Below are 24,881 nucleotides of genomic sequence, written 5' to 3' on the forward strand. Positions count from 1 at the left end.
TGTACAGTATTCCTAGTTATTAGAAATTTTCCTTAAGTTTCAGATTGTCTTAAATTCTTAAGCTTTTCCTCAAGCACAATAACAAAAAACTAAATAATACACACAGAAATTACAATACAATTAATTGATTAATTCTTTTACTACACAACAATATAACAGCTGTTTATTTCATCATCCTCCGAGCCTCTTTCCCAACCATGTTGGGGTCGGCTTCCAGTCTAACTAGATTCAGCTGAGTACCAGTGCTTTACAAGAAGCGACTGCCTATTTGACCTCCTCATCCCAGTTACCCGATACCCCTTGGTTAGACTGGTGTCAGACTTACTGGCTTCTGACTTCTGACTATTCGTTAAGTTACCAGAACCAATTTCAAAAGAAACCATCATTAAAACCTCTTTTCTCAATTCCAGCATTATTGAGAATGGCGAGGAGAACTGCGGCCCACTGATTGAGGAACATAAAGCCTGCATGAGAAAGATGGGCTTCAATATTTAAGGAATGAGACTGGACGCAACTTAGTACCTAATTAAGATTACCTTACATAGTTCTAATTAAATTATTCTCTAATCATGTTGCTTATACTGTGAATCTTTAGTTAACAATATTTCAAAATGAAAGTCAAATGTTTTTATTTCAAATAGGCCTTTGCGAGCTCTTATGAGATGTCACACTAGTTGTATGGTTCCAAAAAGTTGGTCTTAAGAAGAAGATCCGACAAGAAACTCCATGGACACTCTTTTTAAGAAAGTTTAATTATCTTATTGTTGTCACTGCCCAAAAGCATCCTTTGTTGGGCCTTCCCCAAGTTGGTCAGATTTACTTACCACGCTGGGCATGCATTTTGATGAAACATGATTGTATGTTTCTCCACTATCACACCTAATGTCAACTGATGGTTCAAGTATGGATCATACTTGCCCCGTAAACAAATAAGGTTACATTTGTACTGCAAGCTGCCAAAGTAAAATCTGCCTACAACTACTTGATTGTTCAAGAGAGAGATGTGGAAACTTCTTAGAGCCCTTTGTGCCTGATACATGAGTTTTCTGAACATATTTTATTGCTTTGAGAGATATATTTTTATTGCCGACATATGCAAACATTATAATTTCATGAAGACAAACTTCAATCTTTAGAAAATAAAAGTAAATTTTTATATTTTGTTTAATTAAAGGGTTGCTCAGTAGGAGTCCTTTACCTGAATAATTTACTTAGAATTGTGTAACAACGGTAGGACATTAAAATTCATTTTAAAGTCATTTGACATTAAACCTTCATAGTGAGATGAAATGTAGACATTTATGGCCTTACTACAAAAACTTTAAACACTGTTTTACACTTGTCTAAAAAAAATGTGGCTCCAAAATGAACCATATGTCAACGTCATAATTTGACATTTTTTTAGACTTTAGACAAGTCTTAAACTGACGTTAAAAAGTTTTTGTGGTAAGACGGTTTTGCTTTAACTTTATGATATTGTTATGATTTAACAATATTTAGTATTTGGTTAGATTTTAATAATGTATGTATTTAATATTGAATAAGTTTTCAGTCACCGTACTTAATATTTCTTCAAAAAAAAAAAAAAACATGTGGATGCAAGCCATAGATATAATATTACTAAACAAGATTGCGCACGCTCAAAATATATATTTACGAAAATGAACTCTATTCTAACGCAATAAGGTACTAAATTGGTTGCATAATACACAGAGGCAAATCCGAGCCGAGAGGGATAGTTCGAACGGAGGCTGTTTGTCTCTTTCTAACACCTTGCCAGCATAAAAAAATGTTGTGATCAAAAGTTTTGTCTTCCCAAAAAACAATTGAATCACATAAAATTTGTATCTTATTTCAACAATTGTAAGTCAACAAATTAATAACAATCGCATTAATTTATTCGTATTTATTATTAAAACATAAACAATATAAAATTTTATTTTGCTTTTTTTTATTTTCTAGCGGTAACCCTGAACATTCTTGGCGCGTAATCAGCATTTAAAATTTTGTTTATATTTTTTGTATTAAATAAATTTAAACTACTTAAATGGTGAAAAAGTGTTGCGTTTATACTTGTAAAAGTGAATCCTATGGTGGTTGCAATATATCGTTCCACAGGTTAGCTAATAATAACATTTTCGTAAACCAAACAACTAGGGTGCCCATGAATTCTTGTAATGAGTGAAAATATGGGTGATGGATTTTAAAACTGTTGTACTGTTGTTATAACTTCCCAAAAAATGAAGAAAGGCGACATAAATGGCTCAGCAGTCTATATATGAAGTAGAAATACAAAAAAAAAACAGTCTTCACTTCGAATCTTCCTGCTTTTATACTGCTAATTCCCGCTAATTATTAAAAGCCTTTATAAGTATCTTAACCTTTTCACCGCCACGCCATATCGGTATTCCTATGCCCTGTACGCCAAGCCCGAAAAATCTTAATTAAATATCTACTAAAAAATACATAAAAGTAATGATTTAATAGGTTTATTTTGTATTTTTCTGCGACCTGTTTTTTGTCGAGTATAGCCGTCGTTGGCGCACAGGGCACGCTTGCTCATGTCGGCTATAGCCGACATTGGCGTTCAAAAGGTTAAGGTCACAAACTACGTAAGTTAAAACTTCAATACCAATCTGCGTTTAATAATCTTAGCAAATTCGGATTTGTCTCACATAGCTTAATCTCATAGTCACCCTATTAGAAAGGGACAGACAGCCTCTGTACTAACTGTTTCACTCGGCTCGTTTTTTGGGTTTATATGCGCAGTCCTGTTTACTAATATTATGTCTATGATGCAAGCTGCTTTAATTTATGGTTGATTGGATGGATTCTGCCAAAGATACATTTCCTTCTTTTTAATGCAAACCATAATTATTAATCATCATTATTATGAAAAGCACAGTCAAAAACGTTTGTGTAAAATCAAAACTACACAAAGATCTGTACTGTGTGACTGCAATGAGTTGTCTTCTATTTATTTTTAGTAGTAATATAATATTGTAAATAAAAAATTGTTAAACAATTAATTGTTTTATTGTATCTTAAATAACAAAGCTGCAATTATTACAGTGAATTCTTCTAAAACGAGTCGTAACGCTGGTTGTTCATGTCTGTATCATCATTTACGGCAAATTGTTCTGGTCAGTTTTTCATTATAGTAGGTAGGTACTTCAATCCGTTCCCTTTTGCTGTAATTCTGACGACACGTATGGAGAATTGGTGCCTCGCATCGGTTGCTGCTCTGCAGGTCGCGGGCTGGATCCCCGCTCAGGGACACTAAAAGTAAGTTATGTAGCACGTTTGTAAAAGCCAAAACGACAAGAAAAAGTCCTAATACGAGGGCAACGTTTTTTATGCTTAATAACTGAAAGGAATATCTAAATAAAATTGGGTGGTTGTTACAAATCACGTAGATAGAATATACCGTAGTCCTACAGTCACGGGCAGCTACGTGCCCCATGTGGTGTCATTACGCATTCGGGCGTATTTTCTTAATCTGCCTCAGGTCAGAAGTTTATCAATTCTTTATAATCGTAGAGTAGGTACATTAAACATTGTTTTCATTGGCAATTAACAATTAATTTGCATACTTTAGATTAGCTGTCTCTATGAGGTTATTAACACCGTTTTCATTATGAAGACAATGACGAATGAAATCTCACTCAGTCATTGTATCTCATCACTCGACGAGACAAAAAGAAGTTTGAAGTGTAGATGTAAGAACTTAAGAGAAAAATACTCACTTCATAAAATTGGATACGCATGAGCACCACCAAATACACCCGAGAGTTAATCACACAGTAGGCATAACTTAGGTATTTGATAATATATAACATTGTATTAGAAGGCACTACCTACGTTAAGTTAGAAGGCAATATCTAATATAACTGATTTTATTTGGTAGGTACCCAATGATAATGCTTTTTTTTATATTTGAAAAACTCAGTTGCAACCATAGATGTAACAGTTACATCTATGGTTGCCACCTACCTACCCTCAAAAAATATAATAAAATTTACGTGTGGATCATAGATGTAATATATTACGTTATGTCATTACCTACTATAAATTGCATAAAATAACTGCAGGCTTATTAACAGCCGATAAATAGTAAAAGCAACGCTGTTATCTGTTTAGCCAGTACAATCAGCTACAACCGCGGTTACAATAAACAGTGAAAATTACTTGACAAATAATTGTTATCAATCGTAGTGTGAACTCAGGGCTGAACGCTTGCGTCCTAATCTTTAGTAAAAAAAAAACTTAAAAAGATAACTTAAAAAAGAATAGTGATGAGGTTCGTCGAAAAGATCGCGAAACAGGCAAGGGAGCCTGATTCTGCAGCCAGTTCAGTCAGATCCGTTGACAGTTACGAGTAAGTAGGCTACTTTTATTTTAATTTGTGATCGTACAGTTTCTAAATTAAGACCATAATTCGTTAAACTGATATTTTTGATTTTATATCTCTTAACACTTTCTTATTTGGCTACCTATTCTCAAATATAACTTTGCTGAATGTATAGGTACTTTGTGTGTCTGATCAATCAAATAACGTTTCTACGTCACGTAGGTAGGTACGCACCTATCTCATGCATGTGTTTAAATAGCGCACAGTAGGTATCCAAGTTCGTTGCTTAGCAACCAATTTTTCGACTCGAGCATGTTTTTAAGGGTAAAACGGGACCCTATTGTTTTCGCTCCTCTGTCCTTCCGTCCGTCCGTCTGTCACCAGGCTGTATCTCGTGGACCGTGATAGTTAGAGTTGAAATTTTCACAAATGATGTTCCTATTTCTGTTGCCGCTATTAAACAACAAATACTGAAAACTAGAATAAAATAAATATTTTGGGGAGCTCCCATACAGCAAACGTGATTTTAAATAATGGTACGGAACCCATAGTGCGCGAGTCCGACTCACACTTGGCCGGTTTTTTTTGCTCATTTTTGCTCGATATCGATAACGGCAACGGGTAGATGCTTGAAATATTCACAGAATATTTATATGTTTATGAGATACCTAAGTGCGTTCAAAAACTCAAACTTTGTAAAAACATCACGAGACTACTGACATGGACAATTTGTCATATATTGTACAAAAAGCGGTGCCGACTTTCAAATAGGCTATGGGTAAAAGATACCTACTACCGCGGCTATTTCACCGCCGCGCCGGTGAATTATCCTACCTACTTTCAATAGAGGTTGCAAAGTAATTTCCATGAACTTTTCCGAAAGTATTGTGTTGTGTCTATTTTTTTTTAAGTTTTTCATAGAAAAGTAGCTACCTGTAGCTACCTACTTATTAGGACTTTGAAAGTCAACTGACATCTTTATCAAAATCAAAAATCGTTTATGCAAAGTATAGACTGAAAAACAGCACTTTTCGAACGTCAACATTTCAGGAGGCAGTCCTAAAATATTATTAACATACAATATTTTTGAACTTTGAACTCGATAGGGGAAGAAGAGGGAAATCTGTCTATCGCGCTTTACCGCCAAAACTACTGAACCGATTGAAATTAAAAAAATATGACTTTGACTTTGATTTCAATGACATTTTGTATCATGTACTTTCTACACAAATTGCCTGAGATAAAAAATAAAGGCTACCTTTCTTACCACGAGTTATAGCCAATCTAGAATAAGATATCTAAACCTTGAGAATCGAATATAACCCTTCGGTAAATAAGACAGTACAACATAAAATTAGATCACTTATCTGTTACTTATATACTTATATTTAAACTATAGGTAGGTACATAGGTATATAAGTTACCTAATGATGCAACAGGTTAGAATGTTGCATCTTATTTATAAACTAACATACACTTACATAATATGTCTATATGATATTTAGTGCAGTATACTATTTGTTTTCTTCGGTTTTACCTGCATCCTGAGCAGTCGTTAACAATCAAAAGATCCCTCAATTACATAAACCGATTTTTTGCTATGATTAATCCTTGTAAGCAAACGTAAGCAAAGTTTAATTTATTTAATCACATTGACAAATTGAAAATGAAAAAAATATATTAACCATAAGATTATTACTTAGTTTAAAAAAATCAGAGTACCTATGGTACCTAGCTAATTAGGTACACACGTAAGTACCTAATGGCTAACACACTGACACACATTTACAAATCATTAATAAATAACAAACTTCCTCTGTAGTATCGTTATATCTATACAACGTAGTATTTCTATAAATATTTACTATAGTAAAATATAAATAAATGAGATGACGAAACTTAGATAATTATTTCGTCAGCCGTGCCCCCGAACACTTATGTATATGTAATTAGTTACAATATTTAAAATCAATAAAGTAAGATACCTAAGTCACACAATTTTACCCATAAAATTCAAGTTCTAAGTACCCATTAGTAATTTATTGTGACCTTACGGTTTACCGGAATACCTTACGGTTTTGAATTAGAAGTATTCGTAATTCAAAACTAAACATTTAAATTAAAATAATTATCTATAGGTATCTATAAAAATAAAAAAAATGCTTCATAAATAAAAAGCAGAAGTTAAAGAAATGGCTTTATTTCACAAAAGTAAAGTATTTTCTTTTTTCGTTGCTGCTTGTGATCAGCAAACGTAATTGAACAATGACTCAAAGATCCTTGGTTGCCTTCGGTTCATGAGAGTTCAATATGGTGTAAATATACATATTATAAGCTGTAGCATTTAATTAATTACTATTGATTAACAGGATTCATGTAGACTGTAAAGTAATAAAAAAAATAAGTTAATTGTAAATATTGGAAACTGAGCTATTTGTAAAATCAATTCTTGGATAATTACTTTTAATATACCTACCTGGATGTCAGACATATAAGATTGGGCCCGGCTATTTTGGGTGCGTAATTTTTGTATTTTATGTAAATAATCGTGCGTGTGTCCTTTATAACCAAATGAAAAATATCTTAGTAGAGGCATACTGGTAGTTTATTTCTTTGTACGAACATTACTTAAAAAAAGATTTAAAAAATCCTACATTTTATTTTCTGCCAGTCACAACCCTGTGACGTAAATGATGTTCAGATAAAAACTGCGAAGCGAAGCAATAATATTTAACTGCCAGTTATTATTGATAATCATTTGTACTCAACATATCGAGTCACGCAGTATCTGCTACATTCAATTAAGCACAACTTTGAGAAAAAGGGTCTTTTTAAATCGGTAGACATTATTGATCAATTTTTAAGTGGTGATTATTCATTTTTGTGATATTATTTAGGTATGTTTCAGTTTTATGTGTTTAATATACCATTGGTTTTAAATGCAAAATTTATATTTGTTATTAATTTGTGTGTTTTAGAATATTCGGGAGTGCGTGTTCCGACTTCACGGACTGTGAATATTGTGAAGACCGAAGAAAACGTTATAAGAAATATAATAAGTAAGTATTTTATTACAAAATATAACATAAAGTAAAATACATATATTTACCTTTCACCGCATCAGAATTACTATTTCCGTAGATGCTTCAATCCTAAAAATATATCCGATTATTGTTGCGATTTGTAAATCTGTCACAACGCATTTAACTTGATGCTGATTATTTTAATCACCTGTTTGTGACGTGCATCTGACGCGCATTATAACTCGTCTTAACCTACATTATTCATCCTTATCTTTTTAATTGCCTCATTGGTTTAGCCGAAAACGCTAACTACGTAAGAATAGCGTTTGAAGTCTCAGGTTTGATCTCCGGATCATCCAGATGACTACATCCCGCAATCAGATTAAAATTAGCCTTATGTTATTCTAATATGATAAGCTAAACTCTGTCTTGTTTCACAAAATTTCGTTCATTTTTATTTGTTTTTGCATCATTATCATCGTCAGCCTTTTTATCGTCCCACTGCTGGGCACATACCTACCTCCTCTCATACTGAGATGGAATATGGATGATTTTTTATTTAGAATGTTTTTGCATGAAACCGTCATAATCATCCAAACTTTTACGCTTTCATGAAACAGCATCTACTTAAACATCTTAACTTCTACGTTTTGAATATTAAGAGTGTTTCCAATATTTTTGCAGATATCACTCGCCAAGCATCACAAGCCACAGTTACTATAGCGCCATGAGTAGGGCGGAGGCCGAGCCGCTTCTGCAGGGCGCTGTCACGCCTACCTACAGGGCTGTCAGTGTCGAGAGCATCGACTCTTTAGTGAGTATCATTAGTTCGAAAGTCCAATATTTTTTTTTTAAACTAGCCGTTTTCTTGCGGTTTCACCCAAATCTCTTAGGAACTAAAGCCCGTGCCTATGGCACTCTGGAAAATTGTAGCTATCTATCAGTGAAAGAATTTTGGAAATCCAACCAGTGGTTACAAAGATTAACCCCTATGGACTCGCGAACTTTCTTCTTTATTTGTGTGATAAAAGCCTAGTCATTGCCTCGATATATTGTGCGAAAATTCTGGTAATGTTGAAGAGACGTGATCTGGTATCCTTACATGTTAGTAGATACAATTAATGCAAATATCGTAGATGCAATAATCAAATCATACGATACAAATGTAATGATAACTTTCATACGACAATGTAGCGAGATTATTTATGAAACAATATCTCAAGGCCTAGCTTTGTTTCATGACGACAAGACACTGATACTTGAACAATAAATAAGTTCAGAAAGGTCAGATTTCATTTTCCTTATCAACTTCAAATTACCCTAACAACTGCCTAATTTGTAACTAATATTAAACAAAAAACATACGTTCTAACAAGCATGTAGTGCCTCGTGCGTGCGTAACTTCTGACTAATATAAACAAAAATACGATTAAAAGTTCGAGAAAAATTGTTATCAAACTATGAAGTTAATTTCTTGGTTACCGACGATTAGAAACTCAAACGTCACTGAACGTCGCTAACAAACCTATTTTTCCCATGGAAACTGCTTAGATCGCCGAATACGTTATAAAGACGTCTTTTTTTTCCTGACGGTTTTTAAATTGAGAATTTTTTTGAATTGTGAAAAGGCTAGATGGCAGATGATGATGGTTTTTGAATTGAGAATTCATAAATTAGGTAAGGTACCTACTTAATTTTTGTTACCATAAAATATTTTATGCATAATTGTATTACGAATCAATCAGTCGTCACTCATATGATAAATAGTTTATTAGGGACAGATAATAACAGTTAATTTGGCCGATTCTATTTATCATCAGTTTCAAATAACTGATAGGGCGCACGCTCCCAAACCAGAAGCTTCCGGATTATTCATATTCATTTAAATTAAACTTATCATTCCTCGTACGACAGTAATTTAGTTATTTATCGTAAAACCGTCAGAAACGTATCTTAATGTTAACAAAATGGACCATCTATTTTTAGTCAAGGATACTTTGAGATAATAAAGACGATAGTCGAATATCAAGACGCCAGTGTTTTGACTATTTGCAACAATTTTGTACTTAATTAACTTAAATAACAATATTACTGATGTCATTCCGTAGCAGTCGTTAAAATAAAAGTAATTGCTCTATTAAGATTTAATTTAAAAGCTATAACTTACACCTACTTAAGTACCTATGTTAATATTCTTGTCCATATTCCATTTTTATTTTGAAGGGAACGTGATAATTTATCGATAAATAATATTGGCCATCAATCAAGTTATAAATAAAAGGGTTTTGAACTCTACCTTGAACTGTATCTGCAGAACTTGGTAATTCCACTTTGCAATTCAATAATTTTCTTATGAGGATAAATATTACACTTTTAAAACATGCAACTTTCTGAATTCGAATCCCAGTCTAAAATACGAACGTAGGTCAGTTATGAAATAGTAGTCGTAAAAAGGACATGATATAGGGCGGGATTTAAACCAGAGAGGCACCTTTTCAGGTCTCCCCATATGAACTCTGAAATAGATAGTTGCGGCTATTTCTCGTGATTGGCTATTGCTATAGTAACAAGTTATTAACGCAACAGTCGTAAATTAACATGTGATCATTTATCTTATTGTACGTATTAAATGGTCAAAGGCCTTTGTTTTAAAAATTATCAGCAACAAGCAACAGCTGTCGGGAAATTCAGTATTATCACTCTTGTAATTACATTAATTGTAATTGGTCGCAGATTGAAAGTAACGCGTTTTCGGTGAGATTTAAGTCAGACAAAGAAGTAATTGCGAAAGATAACCCCAACTATAGGTGTTCATAACGTACTTATTTGGGGATTCATTCACCTATTACCTATCATATTGTGTCAATCTAGACTCTAAGCCATGTTAATTTCTGATTCTAGTAACTATTCGGCAAGAATATGTAATTTTAGACTAGGATAGCAAAATATTAATAATAATAACATATTATTTATTTCCAGGGGCCTGCAGAATTGTCGTCAGACGCTGTCCTAGAAACATTCAACAAGACATTTGAGAAGACTTTCAAGCCAGACACAAAGAAACAGAGTTCATTAGTTACTATGTAAGTAATTATTTTACAAGTAAAGAGCCTTTTCCTTACTAGTAGTTATTTGTTCATTTACCGAAAAAGAACAATGTCAGGTTTCGGCCCACCCAATCAACTTTTAAAACTAAATTCTCACGGACACAAAGTTCTTTACTACAACAATTTAAATATAAAATACTAACTTCTTATAAAATATTTAATTGTTATCTAGAACTTTTCCAAAAAAAAATATCATTTCAATAAGTAATTATTTTGTTTATCGAGTTCAGGTTTTTCGTTTTAATAATTTGGAATAATTTGGTTTTGAGAAATTCAATGCAAAAGTGGAAAACATAGAAAAGCTTCTGACATTAAACTACACAAAAAACTGTAAGAATTTTCACTGTATATGAAATATTTTTATTGAGCCTAAGTTACTATGGACGTCTGACATTGTTCTTTATAAAAAATGTCTGTCGATTCCTAATTCAAAAACCGGTCGACAGTCAATTCAAAAAAGCTTGCTATCCAATTCCTAATTCAAAAACCGTCAGTTGGAATTCTTAATTCAGAAACCGTCATACATAATCTTAATTCAAACAAAGTGTTCGTTCATCTTTTGTGTTTTCTTGCAGCTAACTTTACTGTCATTTAGTTTTTCAGTATGGAACACGATAATGGGTTCGTCGTTGCTGACGATGGCGTGGGGGGTGGAGAGAGCTGGTCTCCCGGCTGCTTTGGTGCTGGTCGCTTTTATGGCAGCGCTGTGTTTGTATACTGCCTATGTTCTGCTCAGGGTTAATAAGCATCATGGTGAGAACCTATTTTATACTTATCTAATAGGAATTATTGTAATTAAGGGTCAGAAATTGACTTCATAGACCTTAAAAAGACAAAAAATTATTTGAATTGGTTTATTTCAATTTGTGGGAGACCAGACCAATATGCTTGGGTTTTTATGTTTCTTAAGGTTTTCTGCAATCGCCATAACAATGATTTTGAATTGACTGCATGATGCATAAAAAGCTTGGTATCTGAGGAAAATTAAAATCAAAAACAAGAAGAAGAGAAGAATATTACGTTTTCAAAATAATTATTTATCAGGGAGAAAGGGCAAATAGATATATTTTAATCGCTATTCTTTCTTTTATTTCTTCAGGTAGTGACAGCTGTGAGGTGCCAGCACTATGTCGGACCCTGCTGGGCCAGTGGGCGGAGGTGGTGGCGCATATCTTCAGTCTTCTCGTGCTGCTCGGCGCTAACATAGTGTACTGGATACTTATAACAAACTTCTTGTACTTCACTGTCAATTATTTTGTTGGTAAGTCATACATTAAAATGTTCATCATTTTTACCAAGTTCTTATGTAGAGGTGATCAGCAGCAACTGCCTAGCCTTTTCCCAACTATTTTGGTATGGTGTTATGTACAGTAAGAGATATGCTACTAATTAGATATGGCCCGGATTTACCTCACATGCAAGATAACGATAGCTTTTCATTCTTTTTTCTCAGTCTTAAAAAAGATATATCTTGGACAAAAAAGACTGGGAAGACTACCGTAAAGTCACTTGAACCGCATTTACACAATTTAAAATAAACTAAACATTTCTTTATTAACGAACTTTTCAAAACGACGTCCTCAATTCAGCTGTTTGCTTTTGTCTCCAGATCTCAACAGCTCCAACGAAACAATATACAACACATCGCTCCTCTGCCCTCGTCACGTGAACGAGTCTCTCCTAATAGCGGAGCCCGAGGCCGACTCGGCGTACTGGGGGCTCCACACGACGGTGCCCATCTATGTGGCGCTTATAGTCTTCCCACTGCTCAACTTTAAGAACGTTTCGTTTTTCACCAAGTTTAATTCGCTGGGTAAGTCGAACAATTTGTAAATAAATGGTATCTGGATTATGTATCTGATCAAGCCTTCATTCTTCACACAGTGATTCCAATGGTATTTTTCGCATCAGGACTACAGATAGCCAAGTTTTTTCCCGTGAGATTACCGAATTATTTGAGCAACATCCAAGAACCGCAAAATTGAACTGATTTATTGACCCGTGTTACTAGTGCCGCAAAGAATAAGTAATAATCCTGGTACTTTTATATGATTCCAGGTACATTATCAGTAGCCTACCTCCTAATCTTCGTGCTGGTAAAGGGTTACGCGTGGGGCATCCACATTGGCGAGCTATTTACACAGACACACGCCATCAGGAACGCAGCCGTGCTCAGCGGCATGTTAGCACTGTCATTCTATATACACAACATTATTATTACGATAATGAGCAATAATGCGAGGCAGGATAAGAATGTAAGATTTTATTTCATATTTATCTTTAGTAATTTACTACTTTAACTATACTTTTATGTCTTTTTTAACTATAGTCATATTAGATATGAGGCTTTTACATAACAGAAAAGGCTTATTTTAATCTCTTCTTAATCGAGTTATAAGTCCCACTGCAAAACCAAGTGCCAAATCAAATCGATATTATTTTGTATAAGAACCTAAAATATTTATTTCTATAAAATGTACCTGTGTTTCAGGGCAGGGACTTGACGATAGCATTTCTGCTTGTGACCGTTACATACACGTTGGTGGGAGCTGTCTTTTACATCTGCTTCCCACTCGCCAAGTCGTGTATTGAAGATGTGAGTATCAGTATTTATCAGTTTTATATTGCCTTCGTAACATTATCTTTAAAATATACAATAATATATACTGGTCCTCAGCTGCATCAAGTTAGAATAGAAGCCGACACCAACATGCTTGGGAAAAGGCTAGAAAAATCTTTGAAATATAATGTTGATCATTGAAATATTTCTCCATTTCAGAATTTGTTAAACAACTTCGAAATGCATGATGTCATGACTGCAGTTGCTAGAATGTTGCTACTATTTCAAGTAAGTGTGTTGTTGTCATTCGAAATCAGAGTTTTAATGAATACCGTAAATTAGGTACCTGCCTATAACTAAAAAGATCTAATCATATTTTTTTTTACATAAGAATACACTGGCGTAGATGCTTCCATTATAATAATAAATTAATCAAGTTTTCAATATTTTACCCGACTGCACAACGAAGGGTATTTATTACGTTCTTTATTTCACAGGTAGTGACAGTGTACCCGCTAGTCGCGTTCATGTTACGGTCAGAAGCTATCCTGCTTCTACCCTTCAAGGAGACGCGAGGATTGACCATCATCATCAACATTTCTATAATGGCTATGTGTATATTAGTAGCTTGTTTTTGTCCAAGCATTGGAACTATTATTAGGTAAGGCAAAAAGTAATTTAACTCATGTTTGTTTAAAAAAGGTAAATTTTAATTCAAAATCGGGACGATAGAATTTCCTAATTCAAAAACCGGATGATAGAATTTCTTAATTCAAAAACCGGACGATAAGTTAGAAATAATTATTCTTATTGCAACTGACAATAATTAATCAATAGCTAATGTTTATAATTTTAGTGCAATTTTTCAAATCGGTTTTTTGAGCTATTTCCGTTTCGTCGTTTTATTTATATCCGTTTTTATTTCTTTAACAGAACTTTAGACATAAACTAAACGTTAATTTCTAATTAAAAATCCATTTTTTAAGCACTAATTTTCATAAAGAATTTTACTCCTTAGAGCAATAAAAAAATACGTTATTGGCTCACTCACCTAATATCTCTTCTCTTCTAGATACACAGGCGCAGTAAGTGGTCTTGTCCACATATTCGCTTTACCCTCGCTCCTTCAAATCCGTTCGCTCCAACTTCGCGGCAAACTGACCTGGTGGAAGACTGTCTTCTACTGCAGCATTATGGTCTTCGGAGCCGTCAACTTACTCATGCAGTTCTTTATTGACGAGTAGAAGTGACCTTGGAATGGAAGTGACCTTGGAAGTAGTTGAATTGACCTTGGAATTAACGTCAAGAAATTAGGAGTGTGTGTAAAAAAGTTGAAAATAAGTTTTTCATGTTTATTTAGCGTGGAATTGTTAGGAAGGAAAAACCAAAATTTGGCTGTGTGTAATTTTACTGAAAGGAATGTCTTGATGTCAATTACATTTTAACTGACGGGTTTTTATGAAAACCAATGCAAAAATGTTCTTTCTCCAATAATGACAAAGATGAAAGAAAATGTAAATAGTAAAATAGAGTAGTCTGTATGTAGTTACTTTCATGTTGTATCAACTGAAGTTAAAAAATACCAAAGCTAAAAGAATATCTAGTCATAGTTATTGAAATAAGTGAAACTAAATGTAATTTTAATTTAAACAACATTTATTTTATAAATAGGTTATTAATTTATAAACAATGGACATAATGTATAAAAACAACATTTTTTTTACATATAAGAACAAAATCCAATTAGAAAATCATATAACATGTAAATATAAAAAAAAAATAGCAAAATGTATTACTTATTATAATTCGTTTTGTGATTAAATAAATGTTTATAAATAAACTTTAAACTTTTACTTATTTTAAAGTGAATTATGTATTTATGGTACTATTTATAAATAAGAAATATACACATATTATTTCTTAACTTTAAATATATTGGCAACACTCCGTACAACTTAAATAAAAAAATAACTTTGCGAGTTATATTTGCATCTTGTAGAAAATATACAATTTTTGGCAAGACAAAATTATGTGTTCTTAAGAAAAAAAAGGAAAATTCCATGCATTTATTTCAAGTTTGTGACATTTAAAGCCGATAGAAAAATCGATGATTGAATAATCGGCCCCCATAATAGGTGTTTGCCCTATGATTGATTTGGCATATAAAAAAGTACAAAATGTTATAGTTATGCGCACGGATAATGAGCTCTCGGCGGAAGAGTGGGGATCGCTTTGCGCACTGTTCACTTAAGGCAATAAACCAATATATCACTTCTGCGCAGGTGAAGGTCAGGGCTCAATATCCTTGCCGATGATTATAGTAACGTTCATTTGTCATTTAGGTATGCATGCGTATATTCAATCATAACACACTTATTTAAAAAAATGCTAAAATATTTCACATTGAATCTGTTACAAAACTTGATTTTTACATATTTTTGGTACATAACAACTGGGCATTATATTATAATGTCTTTTATATATATATATGAACTTATGTGATAACAGTGGGTGCATCCCGTCCCGTGTACTTGGCTAGCTCGGAGATTTGTAACGCGACGTCTATCAGAGGTTTGAGCATGACTTGCGCGTCGCCCAACACGTTGGTAGCCTCGTACGAGTCTATGTACAATCTGGAATAGAAGTTATTTTTTATTATCAGGAGGCATATGATCAAGGGATTCTTTCAGTTAAGATACGTACTTAAATAACGATTTTTTAAAATAATTTCATGCATTTACTGAACTATATGACATTTTATCAAACATTTACTATATTATCACACTTATTTTTTCTGTAGACTTACAGATTAGTTTTTTCAAAAATAGCATTTTTACTGACTTTAACAAGAGACGGAGGTTCTCAACAAGGATGTTTGTATTTATTTAGTAGTATTAACATACCTGACAGTAGCTCCTGAACTACCAGTGCCGCTGAGTCGCAGGACGATACGGGAACCATCCTCGAAGATAATGCGGAGACCCTGTGATTGAAATAAACATAGAATTATCACGTGTACAACAGACAATGCAATAAATCACTATGGAGTCAAAAAATCGTGCAAAATATTTAGCAAAACCATTTTCCAATTACTTAAGAGAAATATAAATCTGCAAGAAGAGTATGCCTTAACCTAATTCTCAAATTTTGATATGCAAAAATTTAATTTTTTGCCCTTTTAATAAGTGGGAAACTATCATAGCAACACTGTTCTATCGAGTCAGCGTATTCAAAGATCATCAGCTAACTTAACAACATACATCTTCCCATCTTCTCTTTACAAGAAGCAATACTTCTGATAACAAGAAGACTCACCTGCTTCATAGCCACGCTCTGATCTATAGGGTCCATGTAAGAGAAGTTATCAGCTTGCTTCACGACGTAAGTCTTGCCACCGCTGCTGTGAGAAGAGCCGACGAAGCCGGGAGATGTGATCTTCTTCTCGAGAGTCTGCATCATCTCGTTGCAGGGGTCGCTGGCGCATTCCTCGTAGTCGTATCTGTGGGGAGAAGATACATTTATTATGTTTAAGCGAGGTACATTGTTTAATAAATGGTAACTGTTTCTGTCAAATGCCTTGTGAAGTTTTATACTTTTTTTCTTTCTGGAAATTAAGTTTCCTTTGCTAATTTTCACGTTTATTTGTTGGTGTTATTTTTGCCGACCTACAGTTTTCTTTACAAAGAATACCAACATTTTATTCGTAACCATGTAGTCTATAACCATGTAGTAGTAGTGTATAGAAAATCTCTCCAAATTGAGGATATTATTTCACTTGCTTCTGAGTAATTTCTCAGTTATCTGGTGAAAGCAGTCCTCTCGAAAATATAAAATATCACAATCGGGAGAGTCATAGACTTGGTACCTCTGATAGACAAGACTTCCTAAGCAAACGATTTCTAAATACTGCAGAATTGTCATTAACCTGGTAAAGTAATTCCTGCCGAACTTCGCCCAGTGCGCCTTCAGTATATCCTCGACGGACAGTCCGGTGGCCGCCAGCACTGACAGCCAGGCGAGAGCTGCCCAGAGCCCATCCTTCTCCCGCACGTGGTCAGAGCCGGTGCCGAAGCTTTCTTCTCCACAGAGCGAGAGGCGACCAGCGTCCATTAGGTTGCCGAAGTATTTCCAGCCTGGGGGAAAATATTTGGTTGTGAAACTTTTGAGTATTTTCGTTTACATGCTTCTTCCATGCAAGGAAATTTGAGAAATCTAGGTTTAGATTGAACTTCCTCCATTTTAAGGACAAGCCATTTTACCACTTGATATCAGAAGTAGGAATGACCGTGACGTAGAAACGCCCATTTTTGTTATTAAATATTTACCAAAATATTTTTAGGCTTTAAAATTAATGCCTGTGTATTAGCCTTTCTATTATATCGGCAGTTTAAGATTAAATGGGTGCTCGATTAAAATCTAGAGAGCAATTAGGGTTTTAAAAAGCAGTTTTTTTCTTTAATCGGTTGGTAAATATTGTGTTATATCTGCAAGTCGTTTTATGATATCATAGAAAAGCAAATAACATTGACACAATTTTTATGGCTTTCTGACAGCATCAGATATTTACTAACAACTAATCATCAATTATTATAGAACTTTGCTCACCAGTAGGCACCTCAAACATTTCATGTCCCGTAGCTTCCGCGACTCTATCCACGGCCGCGGCCGTCGGCATCGACCGCGCGTACCCGCGGACGCCCGTGCGCTCAAAGTACGGAATGTGCTGCAAATTGTTCGCTAGTACGGCTAAAGAGTCGGAGGGAGTCACGAAGAACGCATCGCGACCGATTATCATGTTGCGGTCACCTGGGAGAAGTTAAGAAAATTAATATATAGAAAGATACCACATGTGGTGTAGTGACAAATACTAGGAAAAATTGCTGTCAATTTGAGGACTAAGATGAAATAGGCTGATAAAAATGATATTTATTGTAAAAGGTGTCATTCTAGAACTTTGTCCTATATTCGGTTAGTGTCGAATTTTGGCATATCATTGTAAATAAGACGTTAATTTAAGAACCAAGGTCTTAAACTACATTCATGTTTACAATTCAGTTTATAAAAGTCAAGTTATGAAACTACATTTATTTTCACGTTCATATATTTCACTATATATCCAATAAAAACAAGCAAACATAATTGATACAACTACATAGAAGTTAGAATCTATTGATAATACGAACTATGCTTTTTTTATTCTCTACACTTGAGTGTGAAAAGACGTACAGATTTCCATGCCATTGATACATATGTTTTCACAAAATAACATTAAAAAATAAACCAAAATACTCACCATCACCATCAAAAGCGGCTCCCAAATCATAGTCCCCCCCTTTCACCGCATTAACTAAGTCAGCTGCATAGGTCAGGTTGGGGTCCGGATGAGCGCCCCCGAAGTCTTCGAGCGGAACTATGCGACGCACGTTTCCTTCCTTGGCGCCCAGCTCGTCTAGGAATATGCGCTTTACGTAGGGGCCCGTTACTGAGGGATGAAAGAATTAATCTTTACTAATATTATAATTGTGAAAGTAACTCTCTCTGTACCTATGGTATCTTTCGGTATTACTGGAATATCCGGGTGCGGGAAGTATCCTCAGGATGGAACCATGTGGAACAGCCAGCAAAGTCAATTTCAAAATACAATTTCTTTTATAAAAATAGCATATGTATTTTCAATGTAGCAGAACTTTGTAAGCTTTCTTAATTGCATTGTATACAGAAAACAAAGGTCATTGTTTTCTGCATACATTATGCAGAATTATGTTTTCTGCATAATCTGTGTAGGTACATAAACATTATCAGTACCAGTCCTTCGCATAATTTAAAATTTGGCACATTTTCTAGATTATTATGTTTTCCAAAAAAATGCTATCATCAAAACCAGCAAGATACGACACACCACAACGATAATAGTTATAAATAAGTATCTAGATTCTTTTGTAGGTACTAAGTTCGAAAAAAAAATCTAGGTCAAAAAACCGCTGATTTCCTAAACTAAGTGATTAGATAAATATGCGTGATGTCGCATGTTTTCGTCTGTGGAACATGAATGATAGTCCTTGGCAACTCGCTTGATAGTTGATACCTACACTGTTGACCCCAGGTCACGATATACGATTATAATAATACAAATAAATAATACTGTAGTATTTAGTTCAAGTTTTCTTTGAATGGTGTTAATAAGAAAAAACTTCGCATTTAGTAACCGAAATGCATATTCTTTTTTAACGAGTCCATAAAAAAATAAAACACTAAAATAATGCTTTTTTGACCTCTGTCTCACATTACCTCTATAATTGTTACCTTAAAGGGTCTAGGCGGTTCCTTAAATAACTTATCTATAAACTTTAACTTGTCTAATTTCAAACGAATTAAAACTTAAATGAAAACATCTTAATTCCCTTTATAAAATAAATCTTTGCACCTAACACAGCTATTTCTCCACCACCCAAAGGTAGACTGGAAGAAAACGCCTAAGGCGTTAAGTCCACCTTGTACGAAATGTGTAGAAGTATTAAATAACTGAATTATTATTTATTGAACTTACCTCCATTCATAGAATCAATGAGTACATTAAACGGCTTGCGCTTCTCAGTCCCCTGGATCAAAGCCTTGATCTTGTTGAAGTCAAATATCTCCTTCATGTAAGCCACATAGTCGTTCACTGAATCTATCACTTCTACTGTGAATTTGTTGCCGTCGATCTGGGACGAAAAATAATTAGGTATTTATTATTAACTTGATTGACTTTTTTTTATAACTTACCAAAAAATATTTAAAGCGGTTTGTAAATGTGAATAGGTACTGTGAAGCATTTCACATGATCTTCTTCAATCGTAAATTGAGATTTTCCAGTGCAAAATAAATTACATAAGTTGGTAACAAACGAATCTGACTAGAATATTCTTAATTTAAATATCGATAAGATATGAGATTTTATCTTATAAGAACCGCGCATCATATCATAATCCATCTATATAATCGCATTTGTTACACAATATGGAAGTTATTTAGAAATTACTAAATTAAACAATGTACTTGCTGAACAGAATTTCTTTAAGCTTTTATTTGCTTGAACGCGCTTATCTCAGGAACTAATAGTCCAATTTCAAAAATCTTTCAGTGTTAATAGCTCATTAATCGAGGAAGAAATTTATCCGGGTTAGTGCAGAAGTAACCACGTTAAGCGTGTGAAACCACTGACAAACAGTAGCTTATCCATTGCTAAGACCAAAGAAAAACCAAAATATACTCACATCATAATTACTGACACCAATCTTATTAATATCACAGACAAGATCAGGCACAATCTTGTACTGTTTGATGGCGGTCGTTAGCGCATAGATCTGATTGGTCGTTCCATCGGGGGCGGGGCCTCCGTTAGCGCAGTTGAACTTTATGCCGAAGTCATTGTCTATGCCGCCTGGGTTGTGGGAGGCTGTGAGTACGATGCCACCTGTGGAAAAGTTAAGAAAATTAAGAATTTAGAAATAAGTTTTACCTTCATTTTTACTCTTGTTACTTTTCAATTATAATGCGGAAGAGTCAGACATTCAGGTAATAATATAAACCTAAGTCAGAAAAGTCTAATTTGGCATAGGGATTTGAACCTATTTTGTGACATTAACGGCACAAATTTCATAAAATTCCTCTCTTTGGTTGAAAGCGATTATTTCAGCAACTATTGGTGTGATTTGAAAAACTCTTCCAATTTTAGATAGTACATTTGAGGAAGGCTATAGGCATTTTTTTCGTGTGCGGGAAGCTAGTTTAAACCTAAATGGCAAAGATGATTTAGCAATTTATAACGCGAATTAAGTGGTGTAGCAAAAAAAAAGGCGTGATGATAAGTATTTTTGCTATTATAGGTGCATGACGAGCCTCCACAGGCACACACGTCATTGATACGTCAATATAGTCTCATATCAGTGATTTTATTCGCTATATCATGCCTACATTATGAAAACTGATCAAATGATAATATTGCTTTTTGATAAAATACACCACGCCTTAAAAATATTGCACAATTAGATACAATATATTTTTCTCGATTTACGATAATATCATATTGTAATCTTTTTGAAATGAAATGAAATGAAATTTATTTATTTGCCAGAATATAGGTACAATATGATGGTCGATACAATAAATAATATGGTCTCACTATATTCGACTTATAATTTAGTTATGCAAATATTTATCTTAAGTTCTATTATCTAATAGCTAAGAAAGTACCTACAATCCTTTTACATTATAACTATTTCTCCTCTAGGTACTCTTTGACTGTATAAAAACATTTATCAATAAGCCAATTTCTGAGGGACCTCTTAAATTTACTCATTGGTAGGTCTTTAATGCGGGATGGTAGCTTATTGTATATTCGAATGCACATTGGGTAACAATTTCTACGGTACAATTCGGTTCTCATAAATGGTAAATTTAATTTCTTTGGGAATCGACAGTTAAATGTGCAATCATCACCAAGTTTCTTAAACATAACATCTTCATATAATTTTGTAAATTTGCAAACTTCCTCTATATAAATGCAGGCAAGTGTTAGAATTTTTAGCTGTTTGAAAAGTGGTTTGCATGATGTCAAATTATCCACATTACAAATAGCTCTAATACACCGTTTTTGTGAGATAAAGACTCTGCCAACATGCACCGAGTTTCCCCATATTAAAATGCCATATCTTAATACTGATGCGACATATGCATGGTAGGCTTGCATAGTCGCCTGTTTTGTGGAAACATTACCTAATCGCCACAAAGCATATGCAAATCTGTCGATTTTTCCGCACACTTTTTCAACATGACCGCTCCACGAACATCGTTCATCGAGAACTATTCCTAGAAAGGTGGTTTTGTCCGTTTTATTTAATGGTTTTTTATTTAATTTTAAGTTTAATCTCGTTTTAGTTTCTCTTTAAAATTACCTATCTAAATTCGAGCTGTCTGTTTGTCTATTTGTTACGCTTTCACGCTAAACCGGCTGATCCAATTGTGATGATATTTTGCATGGTTATTGGTGATGGCGAGACGTAGTTCTCTCGAAACGCAGAATGCCTCTTGTAATGTGAAATATTGGTTATTACTTTCAGTTTTTTTTTGTTTTTATTAACATTCTAAAAGTCGCATAAAAATCGAATTGTAATTCAGGATAATAGATATCATCATCATCTCAGCCATAGGATGTCCACTGCTGAACATAGGCCTCCCCCTTAGATCTCCACAGATACCTGTTGGAGGCGACCTGCATCCAGCGTCTTCCGGCGACCTTTATAAGGTCGTCTGTCCACCTTGTTACGCCAATAAGGTAAGTGTAATCTATTATACTTAGAACTTATTGGCGTAACTCTAATTTAATGATCCTAAAACTTGATATTTATGCAAAAATGAGACGTCTTACCAAGAGCCTTGTATTTCCTGATGATGCAGGAGACGGCAGGAGTTGACAGGATGCCATTCTGACCAACCAGCAGTTTTCCCACCTAAAATATACAAAAAACCTCTTTTTATATGCAACAGCACTTGTATGTTGAACAGAAATTGATCTGTAGACAATACAAAATAATTCCTATTTTCCCTTTCCTAATTTTTTATTAGCATATATACAACAATCATAAAAATAAATCATTTTAGTTAGGTTTACCCAAACTATTCTAATTTCAACCTTATCTTCAAAACTATAAAGTTGATTTTCAATGGTTATCTATTAAAACTAAGGAAAATTTATCTTATAATCATACTTATGAATCTTCAAAAATATGCTAAATCATTGCTCAGTTACTACCTGTCTTTACATGTCTAGTCATACAAACCTTGTACCTACTTTGTAATTAGTAATTATGTAAAAATAGCTATATCTGTCATGATTTATATTGATAAACAAGATTGAAGATAGTATACTGAAGACCGAGATAAACTGGTTCCTTAGTTCGAGAAGTACTTGCTGCACCTAGATAAAAAGAAGCCACATGCCCTGTGGGAACTACTACTCATCATCATCATCTTCCTGCCCTGTTCCCAAGTCATTTGGGGTCGGTATAACATGTCTTTTTCTTCCATTCCTCTCTGTCAGACGTCATACTTACATCCACTCCCTTCTGCTTCATGTCCTCTTTCAGGCAATCAATCCATATTTTCCTCGGATGGGAACTACTCCATCCAGATAAAATGTAGCTTTTGTTACTTTAGGTAGCTTTCCAAGAGTGAAATAGTTTTACAAAACACTTCAGTAGTTTCTGCCCCTTCAGGGTACAAACAAGAAATCAAAAAATATTTTTTCTCTTTATTCAATTGGTAGCAATAATTCTGTCAAGTTTCATCAAACTCCATTCAGTAGTTATTGCATGAAAGAGGAACCAAAGACCAAACAAAGATACATACATACACACTTTTTATTAGTTGGATAACATATTACAAACATACTGAAAGCGATTGCATTAATGAGGAACAACCATCTCTATATAGATATACAAACTATCCAGTTTATAATATAGTAATATATATCACAAACTGCGCTGAATGTAATAATATCTTAATTAACTGATAATGTAAGCGAACAATATGCTCTTATTGTATGGTAAGAAATAATATGATATCAAACTTAAGTATATGTACGTAAAATAGTTTTATGTTTGTGTAAATGTTGTATGAATGCAGTTTTGATAGAGAAACCAACAATAGTGAATGTAGTCTGAAATACGTACTGTTATGTATAGATATGTATTTTTTTGTATTATTAATGTACTTTTCCTTTCAACTATTGCATAAAGTCGGGCAACATTTTTTATTTTAATCTCAGAAGAATATACATAACAGTCAAAACTTTACTAATTATTGATGATTCAAATTTATAGCCAATACAACACATAAGATGTGGTGATGCATTGTTATTTAATAGTAATATTGTTTTCTGAACTTTAACCAAATATTAAGGAAATTAAGGAGACGTAGCTTTATCTAAACATCAATATTTATTCCACAGACTCATTACTAAATGTTAGAAAAAGAATAATAAGCCTGAATATTAATAAATTCTCATTGAGAAAAAAATATAAAATCTGTATATCTCATTTGTGAGGAATAATGTAAGATTAGTACTATATAAAGTGAGTTTACTATAATATAATATTAAAGAGTTTATCAGGGTACTACAGGGTTATCTATCTTTATTCTATTTTAAATACTCACTCCATTAGCAGCCGAGATCTTGATAATTTTGTCTACGACTTCTTTCACGAGATACCGGCCATCTCCACCAACTACCAGCGTGGAACCCTTCAAGGAGTCTTTATTCGCATCCAAAATACTCTGCACAAAGTTCTCTGTATAGTGTTCTTGAACGAAAACCTTAACTTTTTTACGTAAACCACTTGTTCCCGGCTTTTGGCCCTCAAAGGGGTTAGTGTCCACAGTAACCACACTAGGCATCTTTATAAATGAAATAATGTTCTAGACAATACGAACTACTCCGACGCTCCACTCCAATTAAATAACATACTATATTATCGGAGTTTTTAAGGTCAGAAAGATCGCGCAAAAGTTATTACAAAACTATTGTCAGAAGTGTCAAACCAATGTCATAACAAGGTCATCTTATTGATGCGTTCGTAAAATAATGCAAAGTTTGTTTACTTCCAATTAACTTTAAGAAATTGATCCCAGTTACTCCAATAATATTTATAATACATTAATTAGTAATAAAAAAAGGTTTCTAAAAACAAAACATCAAGGTTTTCAACTTTATCATCGAGTACAACACTTTCAATGAACGCTTCCAAAAAGCAAGAGTTGCAGAACTCGAAAAACGTGTTCTTGATGTTTTTGTTTAGATA

General features: G+C 33.8%; 2 protein-coding genes across 2 annotated transcripts; one reads left to right on the plus strand and one right to left on the minus strand.

Annotated features, from left to right (window-relative positions):
* The first annotated feature begins 4,062 nt into the window (after positions 1 to 4,062).
* LOC110381440 (sodium-coupled neutral amino acid transporter 9 homolog) lies at positions 4,063 to 14,349 on the plus strand. The gene is made up of 12 exons (XM_064039290.1): positions 4,063 to 4,378; positions 7,330 to 7,410; positions 8,059 to 8,188; positions 10,354 to 10,457; positions 11,077 to 11,234; positions 11,581 to 11,742; positions 12,091 to 12,294; positions 12,540 to 12,736; positions 12,973 to 13,077; positions 13,261 to 13,329; positions 13,539 to 13,702; positions 14,114 to 14,349. Exons 1-12 carry the CDS (start codon positions 4,296 to 4,298, stop codon positions 14,283 to 14,285), a joined length of 1,629 nt encoding a protein of 542 aa, XP_063895360.1. The 5' UTR covers positions 4,063 to 4,295; the 3' UTR covers positions 14,286 to 14,349.
* Positions 14,350 to 14,681: 332 nt separating this feature from the next.
* Positions 14,682 to 24,612, minus strand: LOC110381432 (phosphoglucomutase). The gene is made up of 10 exons (XM_064039134.1): positions 24,238 to 24,612; positions 22,451 to 22,532; positions 20,298 to 20,497; positions 19,589 to 19,745; positions 18,335 to 18,523; positions 17,647 to 17,847; positions 16,967 to 17,174; positions 16,357 to 16,540; positions 15,945 to 16,024; positions 14,682 to 15,674 (listed from the first exon to the last, which is right to left on the minus strand). Exons 1-10 carry the CDS (start codon positions 24,475 to 24,477, stop codon positions 15,536 to 15,538), a joined length of 1,680 nt encoding a protein of 559 aa, XP_063895204.1. The 5' UTR covers positions 24,478 to 24,612; the 3' UTR covers positions 14,682 to 15,535.
* Positions 24,613 to 24,881: the final 269 nt, after the last annotated feature.

The sequence above is a fragment of the Helicoverpa armigera genome, chromosome 18 (genome assembly GCF_030705265.1).
Source record: "Helicoverpa armigera isolate CAAS_96S chromosome 18, ASM3070526v1, whole genome shotgun sequence".
Taxonomy (NCBI): domain Eukaryota; kingdom Metazoa; phylum Arthropoda; class Insecta; order Lepidoptera; family Noctuidae; genus Helicoverpa; species Helicoverpa armigera.

What these genes read in the sequence shown, in the direction of transcription:
- LOC110381440 (XM_064039290.1), top strand. Translation starts at nt 4,296, where the DNA reads ATGAGGTTCGTCGAAAAGATCGCGAAACAGGCAAGGGAGCCTGATTCT. An exon ending in AGATCCGTTGACAGTTACGA is followed by an intron (nt 4,379 to 7,329) that starts GTAAGTAGGCTA and finishes TGTGTGTTTTAG; the next exon opens with AATATTCGGGAGTGCGTGTT. An exon ending in GAATGTTGCTACTATTTCAA is followed by an intron (nt 13,330 to 13,538) that starts GTAAGTGTGTTG and finishes TTTATTTCACAG; the next exon opens with GTAGTGACAGTGTACCCGCT.
- LOC110381432 (XM_064039134.1), bottom strand. Translation starts at nt 24,477, where the DNA reads ATGCCTAGTGTGGTTACTGTGGACACTAACCCCTTTGAGGGCCAAAAG. An exon ending in AATGTTTGAGGTGCCTACTG is followed by an intron (nt 17,175 to 17,646) that starts GTGAGCAAAGTT and finishes ATTTTCCCCCAG; the next exon opens with GCTGGAAATACTTCGGCAAC. An exon ending in AGTTCAGGAGCTACTGTCAG is followed by an intron (nt 15,675 to 15,944) that starts GTATGTTAATAC and finishes CTTCTATTCCAG; the next exon opens with ATTGTACATAGACTCGTACG.